The 15,606-nt window shown below is 40.5% G+C and overlaps 1 protein-coding gene across 1 annotated transcript in view; it reads right to left on the bottom strand.

Moving 5' to 3' along the window:
- Positions 1-15,606, bottom strand: part of CDH11 (cadherin 11) — a 132,945-nt gene that overhangs the window by 14,670 nt on the left and 102,669 nt on the right. The window contains exons 8-11 of the mRNA XM_045534041.1: positions 10,487-10,740; positions 2,934-3,070; positions 1,929-2,062; positions 1,570-1,687 (exon numbers count right to left, since the gene is read on the bottom strand). Of these exons, the coding sequence (XP_045389997.1) occupies positions 1,570-1,687; positions 1,929-2,062; positions 2,934-3,070; positions 10,487-10,740 (643 nt within the window). The remainder of the gene's footprint in view (positions 1-1,569; positions 1,688-1,928; positions 2,063-2,933; positions 3,071-10,486; positions 10,741-15,606) is intronic.

The following is a 15,606-nucleotide window of genomic DNA, read 5'->3' as shown; positions in this document are numbered from 1 at the left end:
CCAACAAGTTAAAAAAAAATCCTAGCTAACATACAAAATTAAAGAATGCTAAGCAACATTTCTATTTTAAAATGATAGAAATCATTGATAAAGTGAATCACAGGTTGTTTTGTACAGTGCCTTTAAAACATATGTCTCTACATGCAAAGTCCTTCACACCCTGGATCTTAAGAACAAGTTCACTGTAGAAAGCAAAGCATCAGGAGAGAGAAGTCTCTGTCATAACACCTGGGGCATTTTACATCCTCATCTCATTTGGTGAGTGCTTGATTAGAAGGCTCATCATTAAATTCTCAGATAAGTTCAAGAAATAATAAAGTATGTCGAATCATATTCCCTCAAAATCCAAGCAGCATAGGGAGTCCTTCTCTACTTTAATCAGTGCCACAGTAAGGTAAGTGATGAAGGCTGTAGCATCTAGCCTCTGAGCACCTGTGTTTAAAACCCAGCTCTAACTTCTGTCTGGCTAACTGATTTGGGGCAAGTTACTTAATGGTTCTGTGCCTCATTTTTCCTCATCTGTAAAATGGGGATGATACCAATGCCTACCTATGGTGTTGTAAAGAAAATTAAGAGGACAGAGTATGGGAGAGATCTCGGCGTGGTTCTTGGAACATAGCAACTAGTGATGGGGAAAGTAATTAGAAAGTTTTAAGGTCCTATAAGCGTGTTCTCAGTCACTGGGGAAGCAGTCAATCTATAACCTGGTATCCAGCTAGCATGGTGCTAATGGAAACATCCGTGTTCCGAAGGACCACTTTTTGTTCCCATGTTAAATGATGGTATTGGTCTCCCTGCGTTCACAGACCTGCACTGTCACAGGTTTTATACATAATTTCCACTAAGTAATGCACAGAGCAAAATACTGTAGCTGACAGTCAAAAAAATTTCTTCTTTGCCCCTGGCTCTGCCACCAATTTTGTCCAGGGACTGCATCAGTCTGGGCCTATGCAATAAAAACATCTAACAATCTGTAAGTCTAGAATATCCTTGGCTGAGGAAAGGAGAAGCAGAAATCATATTAAATTTTGCCATTTTTGCAATGGACAAACAGGGCTTTGTTTCATGCCCTTCAGGCAACAATTCTGCAACCACCTTTAGATATCAAGCTCGGGGCCCCAGCGACATTGCATTAAAACTGTGTTTGGAAGCGAAGTCCAGATGAAAGAATAAACTGTCTCTCAACATTGAACTAATCTCTTTTAATGCTTTACTTGATATCAATATTCATAAAGCCATGCTTCTCCCCAAGGGTTTATCAACCTCTTAAAAAAACAAAAGATAAATGGAGTTGTTTGCATATTGACCCTGTAAGCTTCCCCACTTGGTTTTCCCACTGCTTCATGAATATCAAAGCCAATAAAAAAAAAGTAAAATAAAATTAGACTCACTTATTCGCACGCATCAAATGAGCCCATGTTTCAAAATAAAGGTGGCATTATTATTTCCTGTTTGTTCTTCAACAGGAAGGCATCATTCAGATTAGTGAAAATTCTTGTGTTGCGCAATATAAACGCCATTTGTTTTCCATTTCTACTTCTCTGAATGCGTAGGAACCTTAGTACGAACCTCTGTTGTCTCTGACTGTGAAATTTGGATTGTGAATGATTTCAGGGGGTAGGCTGAAGATAAATCTTGGTCCATTGGCTGTGTCATCCTTGTCATCTGCACTAATTGTAACAATTGGCTGAAAGAGAAAGGTGGCCCATAAATAAATCATGCTGACATTGGCACATCGTTTATTCAAAAATTCCTAGCTGGCTAAAAAGCCTGGTTTTAATTAGAGAACATAGCTTCAGAGCAAAACTAGGGCTCTGAAACCTTTCTGGGCAGTGGGAGGTAACTCCAGGTGATGCTTTCAAAAACAAAACTCTATTTCCAAATGCATTGCTCCCAGCCAGGCAAGGGGAATGAAAACTGCATTATACCTGGTTGGAAAGTGGCTTGGTCTGATCACTCTCACAGATGAAGCCTTCATAAGGGGCAGCAAACTTGGGAGCATTATCGTTGACATCGAGGACCCTAATGGCCACTGGAACTTTGGCTTCCTGATGCCGGTTGTCTAGAAGGAGAGAATGCAGACAGTAAAGAAAAGCCAGGAAGAAATACACAATGGCCCAAGTTTACTCTTGGGAAAGAATATTAAGCTCCAGCCACCGGTTTGGGCAGTGGAGGGAAAGGTGTTGGCATTAACAGCCATCTAAGAGCTGATTCCAGTGGGAGTTGGATATCCTGGAATAAATGTCAATATTAAGACCAGTAAGAACGAAACCACTTTTCCACTTCTGCTGACTCTGATGCTGAGCTTTAATTTGAAAGGTTTCTAATGGAGCCCGATCCCTGGAGAGTAATCTATCAAAGTGGTTCTTCAAGGGAAAGCCCCCAGAGGAGCATCAAAACCATCCAGAAACTTGTTGGAGATATAAGTTCTTGGGCCCCCACCCAAGATCTACTGTATGAGAGGTTCTGGGGGTGGGCTCCAGAAATCTTTGTCAAAACAAGCCATCCACGAGATGCACACAGGGTTGGATGCAGGATCAACTTGATGCATGGTCAAGTTTGAAAACCACTGGTCTATAGGTAAACAAGAACCCACAAATCTTGGCTCTAATGACTCCTCTTCATTGGATTTAATACAAACTAGTGACAGGAGAGAGTGGGAAACCCTCAGTGATGATCATGAGTTTCAAACTGCCCAGGGCTATCAGCTGTCTTAGCAAGTCTATACCCAGTTCTGCCAGAGAAAATAAAAACATCTCTATTTGCCTATCTGTCTCCCTAGACAAATAACCAAAAATAAAATTTAAAGACTCAAAAATACATGCAAGACTAAAAAAAATTAGTCCATCTCAGCTATTTCATTTTCCAGAATGTAGAGTCTGAAGAAATAATATTTTGTAAAGCAGAATCAAAACCCTTAGGAGAATACTTACGGATTTCTGCTGCAAAGACAGAGATGTTGAGCCAGGCGGTTTCCTCTCTATCCAGAGGTTTCGTAGTTTTAATAAAACCATCCTCTGGATTAATAGTGAAAAACCTGTCGAGGTCAGTATGACGATCGATTGAATACCTAAGCAGAATGCAAATGAGGCAATTAGACCCAGACAGTCAGAGTGGCTTAATATTTGAATACTTTCTCCATGCTATAGTTAAAGCAACTTTTTCAATGAATCGCTTGAGCTAGGTTTTCTTTTTGATCAAATTTACTTTTCAAACTTTGTGCATGAATCTTTTATAGAAATCATTTTGCCACATTGGAATTCTTTATTCAGTACAATGAATGAAAGACCTGTTTAGCATATCTGATTGAGAAGTATAATAACATGTTGCATATTTCTCCATATTTACTACAATCACCCACCATCTGAATATTTATGAAACTGCATTTGGGAAGTGAGTTTGCCTTACTCCCAAACTACTCAGAAAGTCACAAATGTATCAAACCTTTGCCATATTTTTGCATATGAAATATTAAATAGCTCCAAGTTTAAATAGTTTCAAGTTTATCTAAATGTGTCATCGAAGATCATTTATAGCCCTAAAAATCAGTTTTCTCCTTATTTAAAGAATAATGCTAACTGTATTTTAATTAATTTATTTATCATATTTAATTTTAGGGGTTCTCAGTTGGCTTGGTTCTGAATTTCAGGGTGCAATATGCAAATAAAGCTTGCGTATTCATTTGTAGGGCTTTCTTCCCATACCTTAGTGACTCCAGGCTGTGCATAACAACATAGCTTAAAGGTTTTATCTACCCACTAAGAAGGTAAACTTTTTCTAACAAAAGACAAAAGAATTCATAGAATATTATTGGGGTGTATTTATGGCAAGGTTAGGTAGAAGATGGGGGGAAGAATGGCCTATATTGAGGTACAGTTAGGTAAAAACAACTTGCCCTGGATACCCACAGTGTTGGTAATATTGGGGCTTTGGTTTTAATGGGTCTATAGAACTCCAAGGTCCTTTCTCTTTTTACTCCATTATATTCACTCCAAAATGAAAAAGAACAAAAATGGGTTATGTTAATTCAAGTAGCACGCTGAGCTTCCTAACTGGGTGGTTTCCTGCTCTTAAAAGTCTAAGCTATTTTTTCCTAAAATTTGCAGAACAGATATGTCAGAAAACTTTCATTGATGGTCAAAAATCAAATGTAATAGCAGAGGCAGCAAAGATGATGAATATCAGAGGGGTTAATCTTGTAAATTCACAAGAGATGGGATTTGCAGATGGTCTATGTCTAGTTTCTGGGGGAGCCAATACTGGAGCCCAGGTCTTCCAATCCCAGTTTATGTTCCTTCCAGGAAAGAGGGACCAGCCAGAGCAACACTTCACAGTATATACAAAACATGAGCTCATCCACGATGACACTTGACTTCACAGCTCCCCGTGGGAAGGGAATGATGAGTCACTTTCCCCAGGGATAGAAATGAAGGTAAACAGTCACACAGCTCATAAAGGTCAGGAGGGCTCAGTCACTGAGGCTTCAGCTGACAGTGATATGTAGAAAGGAGACAAAAAAAAATCATAGAAGACTTTTTTTCTGCCATGAGGGAGCTTACTATTCAGTTGACATGAAATCACATCAACACAAAACACAGGAAGAAACATATTTAATAATTCAAGGCATTATTCTCTAGATGTGAGGGCCTGACTTTTGGTTTTGGAAAGTCCTGGGGTAAGTACAACTCCATGCTCCACTACGTATGAGCTGAATGACATTGGAGAAGCCACTTAAGATCTGTGAAGCTCAGCGTATTTATCTTTTAGCCTGGAATATTAATAGTACCTAACTTTTATGTTATCTGTGAAGATTAAATGAAATAATGGATATTTAAGAGGCATAACCTAGCGCCTCACACACAGTAAGCGGCACGGTGAACAATAGTTTCCATTGTTTTTGTTGTTGTTGCTGCTGCTTTTACATACTGAGGACGGATCGGATCATGGAAGCTCTCAAATGTCAGCGTGTCACCTTCTGCAGCCAGTGAGAAAGTATGGAAGGCTTTTGAACAGAGGAGCAAGTAAATAGCCTCAAGCTATCAGGGAGTTAATAAAGTAGGATGGACAAAATGGTCCAGGCAAGACAGAGTGCAGGGAGGAGCAGAGGAAACTTAAAATCTGATGTAGTTTTTAGAATATGGAGAGTTAGGCTGGGAGCGGTGGCTCACGCCTGTAATCCTAGCACTGTGGGAGGCTGAGGCAGGCAGATTGTTTGAGCTCAGGAGTTCAAGACCAGCCTGAGCAAGAGCAAGACCCCGTCTCTACTAAAAATAGAAAGAAATTATCTGGCCAACTAAAAATATATATAGAAAAATTAGCTGGGCATGGTGGCACATGCCTGTAGTCCCAGCTACTCGGGAGGCTGAGGCAGGAGGATCGCTTGAGCCCAGGAGTTTGAGGTTGCTGTGAGCTAGGCTGATGCCACGGCACTCACTCTAGCCCGGGCAACAGAGCGAGACTCTGTCTCAAAAAAAATAAAAAATAAAATATGGAGGGTAAGAGAGTTAAGGATAGGGTTGATGGAGGGAATGGAAAACTAGGTGACTAACAAAGCACCACTAGGACTGGGTGGATATGTGGATATCCGTGGGAGGTTAAGTGTCCAAGAGGGGAAGATACTGGAACAGAAAGCAAGAAAGCAAGAAGGAGAGGTTGAAATTCAAATAGGGATATGCGGAGGGGTTAAGAGAGCAAAAACTCAGCTCTGTTGTAGATCCCACAGAGTCAGGGGTGAAGTCAGCTTTTCCATTTTTTTAAGTATGCCAATAAGTACGAGCTCAAAAGTATGTCTTGAATGAATGAATAATGAAAGAAAAAGAAAACGGGTGAAAATGCACGCAGACGGTATAAAAAATGCTGAATTGGAATCAGGGAGAAAGAGCAGCCTAGAGGCAGAGAATCTGAAGCACCAGCTCAATTCAGTCATGACACAGGTGAAAACCCTAGAGGTGAATGGACACAGAGAAAGGTCAAAGTCAAATAGCCGAGCCTACGGCAGCCCCTGGCACCTGGATAGGGATCAAAGACTGGTGAAGATACCAGGTATGATTTTACCTGAAACATGAAGAGGTTAGTGCCAAGGATGCTCAGGTAAGAGAGTATTTCAGAAAGCAAATGGTAAACAAAAAGGTGTCTAAAGCTACAGAGTCTGAGAAAAAAAGATTTGCAAAATATCCAAGCAGCTAAGAGTTTGGGTGACACTATGGGGCCTCACTTACATGTCCAAGGAGACAAATTTCCTTAAAGGTGAAGAGAGACAATCAGGAAATTAGGAAATGAGGATAAGAGGCCCATTGAATAAAAAGCTTTGAATGTGCTTTCATAATTTGTCTGGCAATTCTAAGCACAGGGACCAAAGTGGGTGGGAATGGGGGGTTGGTTCATGTGCAGTATTGAGCATCCTTGGATAATTATAGACATGGAAATTGCCTACATGCACAGAACAGCTACCACTGAAAACATGACCCAAATAACCAATTGCAGATGTGAATCTTGGGAGACAATGAGGTGCAGAGGAAATGAGTGGTTGTTCCCTGTGTTTTCAAGTCACTGCTCTTCTGAAAAATTGCTAATGCACCTCGATATTCGAGGCCAAAGATAACTCATTTAAAATTCACATCATGAACATTTTTTAAGTACTTTAAAGGTATTACAAGGGTCGCCAGTCACTATATAATGTATCTTCCTGCACAGAGAGAACACGATCATCAAACCTTCTTGGGAAATCTTTACATTAGTGGCAGCTGGGTTAGAGTAAAAAGCTCAAAATGTACTCAAAGTAGATCTAGGCTAACATCCAGTCTTCAACACCCACTGGTCATGTGACTTTAAAGAAGGCACATTATTGCTCTGAGTCTCAGTATCCCCGTCCATCCGATTCTAGAGTGTTCACAGCCTCAATGAATGTTGGTGAGGATTAACTTAAATAACATTGTGAAACATGTTGCATGAGGTTGAGAATATTCTCAATAAATGTTAATTCTCTTTTTATCCCAGAAGGAGCAATATTCAAAGATCCAAAGGCAACTGAACAATGCTTACCGTTGGAAATTCCTTCTGCCCTGCCACTATTTTCTTTATATAAATGGATAAACTCCATTACCCAAGGTAATTTCTTTTTATACACTTACTTTTCACACTTTCATGCACTTACTTTTTATAGGTATCTGCCTCCCAAAGTAGACTGGGAACCCCCAGTGTGTGCTCAGTGAAGATTTGTTGAATAAACATGTGCATGAGATATCATTACTTCTTTCATGCTTCATGTTTACATTCAAAAACTGTGTGCTTGCATTTCCAAGCAAATTGAGTGTTATTTCAGTTATTCATTCAGTAAATATTGATTAGACATCACTATGGGCTGTGTACTCTGTTTACTGGAAGGATGAGTGGTGAACTAGAACAGAGGTCAGTAAGCATGTTCTCTAAAGAGCCAGTCAGTAAATATTTTAGGCTGTACAAGGAGTGGGGTCTCTGTCTCAACTACCCAACTCTGCCCTTGTAGTAATAGCATGAAAGCCATAGATAATATGTGCAAAAGAACAGTGTGACTGTCTTCCAATAGAACTTTATTTAAAAAATAGCTGGTGAGAACAAAGATAGAGAACTCATAGTTCCTAATTTCAAAACATACTACAAAACTACTGTAATTAAGACTACATGGTACTGGAATATGGACAGATGTATCAGTTGGAGGAATGTAAGCAATAGTCCAGATATAAACCTGTGCTTCTATGGTCAATTTTCACCATGGGTGCCAAGACTATTCACTTGGGAAAAAGATAGTCTTTTTCAACAAATGGTGCTGGGACAATTGGATATCCACATGTAGAATAATAAAGTCAGGCCCCTCCCTCACAACCTATATAAAAATTAACTCAAAATGCATGAAAGACATAAACATAAGAGCTAAAACCATAAAACTTCTTTTAAAAAAAAATAGGTATAAATCTTCATGAACTTAGACAATTATTTCATAGATAGGACATGTAAAGCAACCAAAGGGGAAAAAATATATAAACTGAAATTCATCAAAATTAAAACCTTTTGTGCCTCAAAGGACACCATCAAGAAAGTGAAAAGACAACGCGTGGAAAGAGAAAAAATATTTGCGAATCATATATGTGATAAGGCTCTAGTATCCAGGATATATAAATAACTCTTACAACTCAACAATGAAGAGATAAACAACCCAATTACAAAACAGGCAGGAGATTTGAATAAACATTTCTCCCAAGAAGATACACAAATGGCCAACGAGCACATAAAAAGATGCTCAGCATCACTAGTCATTAGGAAAATACAAATCAAAATCATAATGACATATCACTTCACACCCACTTCAGATGGCTATAATCAAAGGAAGCAAACAACAAGTGTTGCGAGAATGTGAAAAACCTGAAACCCTTATGCATTGCTGACGGGAATGTAAACTGGTGCAGCCACTGTGGAAAGCAGTGGTGGTTCCTCCAAAAGTTAAACACAGAGTTAGCCTATAATCCAGCAATTCCACTCCTAGGTAGAATATATACCCAAGAAAAAAGAAAACATGTTTATGCAAAAATTTGCACAGGAATGTTCATAGCAGCATTATCTGTAATAGCCAAGAGCGGAAATAACCCACATGTCCATCCAACTGATGAATGGATAAACAAAATGTGATATATCCATATAATAAAATATTATGCAGCAATAAAAAGAAATGAAATACTGATACATTCTATAGCATTCATGAACTTCAAAAATAGTATGCTAAACGAAAAAAAAATCCAGTTACATAAGATCATATGCTGTATTATTCTATTTATATGAAATATCCAGAAAGGCAAACCTATGGAGACAAGTAGATTATTTGCTCCTGGGGGCTGAGAAGAAAAAGGAAATGAGGAGTGACTGCTAACGGGTATGTGTTTCTTTTGGGGGTGATAAAAATGTTGTGGAATTAGATGGGAGGGACAGCAGAACAACCTTGTGAAATATACTAAAAACCAGTGAATTATACAGTCTAAAGCGGTGAATTTTATGCTTTATGATATGAAAATTTTTTTCTCAGTAGAAGAAGAAAGGAAGAAGGAAAAAAGGTAGATGGCAGCCAGATTTGGACTGTGGGCTGCAGTTTGCTGATCCCTGAACTAGACAGATATGTCCCCAGCCCTCTTTGAGAGTGCAGCAAGGACCATACATAACCTAAGTGTCGCTGTGATGGAGCGTGGTGGGTGATGTAGGTAAGAGCCAGTGGAAGGACATCTCATCCAGCTCTGGGGAGCCCTGGCAGAATTCCTAGAGGAAGCAACACCTAAGCGGAGATGGAGAAAATGCGTACAATGTGGCAAGTTGGAAAGACAGAGAGTTCCAACTAGAAGGAAGAACATGGAAAGGGCAGGGTTAGGAGAGAGCAGGGGTGCTTCAAAGGAAGGGACTGAGTTGGAGGAGTTGGAAGAAGATCTTTAAACTAAGTAAAAGAGTTTAGATTATTCCGCAAGGGGGAGGCCATGGGGAACGATTTGATCATTGATCTTTTTGTTGTTTTTTTAACTGAGCTCTGTTGTGATAGTTGGATATGCATTTTATAATGATCACGCTCGCTACAGGATTGATGCAGAATGGTGGGTGAGAGATTGAAAGCAGGGAGACCCTGAGGAGGCCGATGAAGGATCCAGGCAAGAGAGGAATTAGGGGAGGAGCCCAGGAAGAAGAAATGCCTGCTAGAATCCGATCCAGGGCAGGTTTCAGAGAACCATAAATGTCCACCCTATAAATGTCTTACATCTGTGATTGAAGCCCCTTCTGAGCCTAATTCTCATTACTCTCTGTCTTCATCAGCCTCACTGGTCATTAACTCAGGCTAGGATAGGAATGGGGAAGCAGAGTTCTGGATCACTCCAAGTCGGAAAAATGTCTTAATAATAATAAAAGCATCTGAAATCTCTTTGGGCCTATTGTTACCTTTGCAAAGTGCTCAGCAGAAGTTAGAGCTTGCTGCCTTAGCCTCCTGCTCAGTGGCCGTGTCATTCTGGGCAAGTCACTTTGTCTTGCAGAGCCCACATTTTCTCTCAATTCAAGGGATAACCATTTATGTAACAATAAAGTTGAGGGGATAAATTAGATCCGATACCTAACACACCTAGAGAGTAACTGTAGCATGGGAAGGTGTTCAGTAAGTTATAATTACTATAATTCCTTCACAATCATTGTTTATACTTCACCACGGTTCCCTGTGGCAGACAGGCCCAGGTAAGAGTGATATCTGCTAGTACATGTTGGGGAATCCACTCCAGAAATCACGTGAACAAGCCTATCCAAAAAGTGAGTAGCAGAGGCAAAGTGGAACTCCTGTCTTCTAAGTCTTAATGTTGTTTACATTCCATTGAACCTGATAAACTTGGATACTTTTTGAAACTGAAGGATGCGATTCCTGCAGTGCTTTCCCCAAACCTCTTGATTCTAAAATTCCCCATCCAAGCTCTCAAAATAAATCCGTCTGTACCTTATCGGGCTGTTGGCAGCATCAGGGTCTTTGGCATGAACTCTCCCAACCACGGTGCCAGCAGCTGCGTTTTCTTGGACTTCATGGATGTAACTTGGGGCCAAGAACATCGGGGGTTCATCAGCATCCTCAACCGCGATCTTGACCGTCACCGTGTCCTTGAAAGGCCCGTTGCTGATGAACTTTGGGTCGATGTGCACATTGGCTGCCTCTACCTTCAGGCTATATGCTCTTTTGGTTTCAAAATCTACGGGCTGGCAAGAATGGAGAGAAGATTGACAACCAATTCCTTGAAAGAATAATGGAAGAGGAAGATCTGATTGTTTTATAGGGTAGAGTGAATAGTTCCTCAAAGAGAGAAAAATTAGTGTCTATTCAGTATATAATTACCTGAGCCATTTGGTCAGAAAATCAGAAAAATCAATTGCTGAAACTTAGAATGTGCTTAATGGGTCATTCTAGGAGCATGACAGACACAGAAACAGCACATCATCTAAAATGAACCTCATTTCATACAGCAACACTAAGGTTGCCCAGCACAGTTACTAAAAATTACCTACAGAAGGGAATTTAAACATTACAAAAATACATTTTAGGCTGGGCACAGTGTCATGCCTGTAATCCTACCACTCTGGGAGGCCAAGGCAGGAGGATCACTTGAACTCAGGAGTTCAAGACTGACCTGAACAATAGCCAAGACCCTGTGTCTACTAAAAATAGAAAAAAATTAGCCAGGTGTGGTGGTGAGCACCTGTAGTCCCAGCTCCTTGGGAGGCTGAGGCAGGAGGATCACTTGAGCTCAGGAGTTTGAGGTTGCTGTGAGCTGTGATGACACCACTGCACTGCAGTTGGGGCAACATAGACTCTGCCTCAAAAAAAAATTTTTTTTTGTAGCCCATTTTGTATTAAGAATCTTAGCAATTAAAATATCCACTAGATTTCAGCCAAAGAAATTTTATTTTGCTTGATGACTGACCACGTTGTGTTTCCCAAAGTCTGGGACCCTTAGCAGCAGCAGCCCATAAGATGACTTGAGGTGATGATTTATGGGCAATTGTGGGAGGTGGGGTTGTGAAATGACATTGACTCACTTGCTGATATAATTATTCATTTTCCAAATCTTTGAATCCCCAACACACGAAGGAGAGCTCCTCGGTAGAGTGCTCATTTTTAACATATCTGCTGTGCATCCCGATCTCTCTTTTAAGAGCCTGATACTACTCTCTAGCTAGAATGTAATGACATCATTTTGATTTCATTATATTCATTTTTCAGTTACCTTCTATTTTTGGTAAGTGATAGGATTATGAGAAAAAAATGCTTCCTTTTTAAAAGAATGCATATGTATCAAAAGGGTCCATTTAAATAAAAACAAGTGATACAGATTTTACATAGATAGGAAAAACTTTGAGAAGTAGCATTTGAATGGCTGCAGTAATAGGGACGTTCATGGCAAACACGCCCTAATTATGAATGAGAGGAGTTACACTGAATCAGTCAGCAAAGGGTGAAAAGTGAAACTGTAGTGGAGAGACAAGTTGGTTCCTAACGCCTAGGAAACAGCTTTCTAATTAGGACTCTGGATGATGCTGCACTACCGAATGTTTGGAAGGAGTTTGATCTTTTAAGAAAAGCATCTGCCTGCTCTGCTGTTGGCATTTGCCAGGCAAACACTTATTTGGAATGGGCATGTAGTCATGGGGCTTAGTTCCTACCTCCTTTTGCAGAGCTCTAAACTAACAACGATCCCAGTTCAAGAAGGTTCGATATGTTCAACATCCTTGACACTTCTTCCATCATCTTCCCACCTCCATCTTCCGGAGCCAGGGAACACTCCCTTTTCCTAAAGCTAAATCTGCCCCCAGCCCCTCCATCATCCTGGGATGCCATAGCTCCTTTCTCCTTGGCTGGGTTATGTAACAGCAGAAAAGAATATTTTTAGGCTGAAGATACAAGACTGTTGCAACTTCTCAAAAAATCTCTGCAATTATTAGACAGAATCAAAAACTGGAATATAATAGTTCTGAGACCAGGTAATTTGTAATCAGAAAAGGTGACATTTTCTCATATCAGTTGCTCTGTTGATGCCCCTAAAGTAGAACTTTTAGAATTTGGTTGAGGCACATGCTTAAGGACCTCAGAGCCCTTTTCACGCTGGAAAGCCCTGTTGGCGTTGAGGATGGTCTCCTCATGCTTGCTGCAGTCTGATTGATACATTTCAGATCCCATGCTAGGCTCTCCAGGTCTCTGCAAAGCTTTGCCTGAAATGAATGTGCCTTCCCAGTTTGGTGAGATTCTAAATCTGATAGGCAGCCCAAGCCTCACTGCCTTGTGAAGCTGTCCTCAACAGCCCCAGGCAGATTGGTGTGGTCCCTTAGCAGCCTTTCTGCAGTTGCTCATTTCCCTCCCCAGTGGGAGGGAGTGAATCTAAAGGAGTCTCCTGAGTCATGCCTGGCACTGTGGCTTCTGCCTATAACCCTAGCACTCACTCTGGGAGGCCAAGGCAGGAGGACTGATTAAGGTCAGGAGCTCGAGACCAGCCTGAGCAAGAGTGAGACCCCTGTCCCTACAAAAAATAGAAAAATGAGTCAGGCATGGTGGCGTGTGCCTGCAGTCCCAGCTACTTTTGGAGGCTGAGGCAGGAGGATCGTTTGAGCCCAGGAATTTGAGGTTGCTGTGAGCTATGATGACACCACTACACCATAGCCAGGCCAACAGAGCAAGACTCTGTCTCAAAAAAAAAAAAAAAAAGGAATCTACTGAGTCTTGATGATCTTTGCCTCCCCGGTGCTCAGGAATGACTGTGCCACGTGATCATATGCATCAGTCATTTTGATTGACTAAGGAGCAGGGCTGATGGATGGATAACATGTAGGCATTTGCCCACAATATATTCCATTCCTCCCTCCAAAAAGGATTCGAGGTAGTTTCCCGTAATGAACATTTATATCCACGTTATGAGTAGTTGAAATAAAGCTAAATGAGGCAACACATTGCATAAACCACAAAAATCTTAATACCCCTTAGTTTACTAATCCCACCTCCGAAAATCCTCCCCGAGGGATTAATTCAACAGAAAACCAAAACAAACGCTACTCAAAAATGCATGATATTTGTTAGATATATAATAGAAGGTTACATCTAATCTGGGAAAACATACACACAAAACACCAAATCCAACTGTGAGATTTTATTAAGGAAATAATGGTTCATCGATAGGATGGGATGTTATGCAGTCATTAAAAATGATTATGTATATTATATAACAGCATGTAAAATGTTTATGATGTGACATTAAGTTAACAAATCAGATCACCCTCTGTTGCAGCCGTGTTAAATGTTATGTCTCCACATCTATATACATGTGGACAAAGAATAAAAGGGAAAAAATCAGACGTAAAAATAGTTTTATTAAAATAAGGAATGTTGAAAATGTCTTATCATGCTGCTCTCACACTGGTTTATAAGGAGTTTATTTGGTTGAAAATAAATAGCTCAGAACCTGTGCTAGGGTTTCTCTGGGAGAGATGGGTTCTCACTTGGTCAAGGGTGTTGCAGTGAACAGATTGGATTGTCCTCCCCACAACCATCAAGTCACCTGGAAGCTCATTTTTCTTGCATCCTGGCTCGTGCTCAGCTAATTCCACAGATTGTCTAAATACCCCCGGGGTAGGTTCTCCCTCTTTTGTTCCTCATTAATCTCTGACACAGAGAACTCAAGAAATATTTGTTTTCTAAACCATTCAATAAATGAATGACTCTACTTAACTAATGTTTTCTTGAATTCTCCCCCTTCACTGTGGTCTCACTACCTCTCCTGCCCTCTTCAGTGATTTGCAATGTCTTCCTTTAACCAATTTGCCAATTGGTCCCACTGTAACTATCTCAAGACTCTCCAGACAGAAGGGTTGCAGTTTCTTAAATGTGTCCTGTTTCCTTTCATGCCGGTCCTTCATGGGCTATTTTTTTCTGCCTTTTTTTCTCCTTAACAATGCAGCAAATTCCTACTCATCTATCCAGACTCAGCTCAAGAACTGCCCCCCTAAGAAGTTGTTCAGGACTCATATTCGTAGGTCTTCTCATACTTTATTATAGTTGATTTGCAACCGGGGAGTGATTTTGCTCCCAATCACCCCAGGGATATTAGGCAATGCCCGGAGCTATTTTTTGGACTGGTGGGGTGGGGTGGAGTGTGTGCTTACTGACCTCTAGTGAGGAGAAGCCTGGGGTGCTATCAAACATCCCACAATGCACAAAACAGCCCCCTACAGCAAGGAATTATCCAGCTGGAAACATCAGCACTGCCAAGGCTGAGAAAATCCCCTTTCACTTAACTATCCTGTTAAATTATGATCTCCTTGTAAGCCAGGACTCTGTCTCTTCAACTTCAGATTTCCAGGCTCTTGCAAAGAGCTTGTCTGACAAAAAATAACTCAGTAATAACTCTTGGTGGGAAAATGGGTGAATGGATTAAGAAATCAATGAAAACACTACATTAAAATACTTTTAAAATGCAAAAATATTTCCATGTTCTCTCTGTACCCTTTTATGTGATTAAATTGTATGTCATGATTTCCACCAGGAGTCATATTTTTACTCTGTAAAATTCACCTCTGATTATATTTTTTTTTCCTGGTGGACCCCTGAAACTTTATGCTACAAGTTTAAGCAAATGTTCTTTTACAAATGAAATAACCTCTTACACTGTTTAGAACCTAAATGTCAGTGCTTTATGGAAGATTTTTCCATCGCCTAGGATAAACACACTGGATTGGGGAAAAAAATGTGCAAATGAATCTTATGCAGAGAGCTCATTTACAATGTGTGAGTTCCATGGGGGAGATTTCAGTGTTTCAAGATTTTAGAAACACAGTGTGTGCTTATGCCCTGGATACGCTGAAAACAGGTGACAACCTTAGCATAACCAACTACCTAATTACTCGAACAGCAAAAGATGGGAGGCAGCAATTGCTGATGTCAATGTTCATTCATCAGCGTCAAGCAGGAGGGATAGTGATATTAATTAACGAAGTAAGTTGACAGCGTTAAGCTATACACAATTCGCACAGCTACGTTTCCAGAGCAGAAACCACAAGGAATGACTCCCTCAGCCTCTTGGG

The sequence above is a fragment of the Lemur catta genome, chromosome 20 (assembly GCF_020740605.2).
Source record: "Lemur catta isolate mLemCat1 chromosome 20, mLemCat1.pri, whole genome shotgun sequence".
Classification (NCBI taxonomy): domain Eukaryota; kingdom Metazoa; phylum Chordata; class Mammalia; order Primates; family Lemuridae; genus Lemur; species Lemur catta.
Note: the sequence above shows the minus strand (reverse complement) of the source record. Positions and strands in the feature narration are given on the sequence as shown.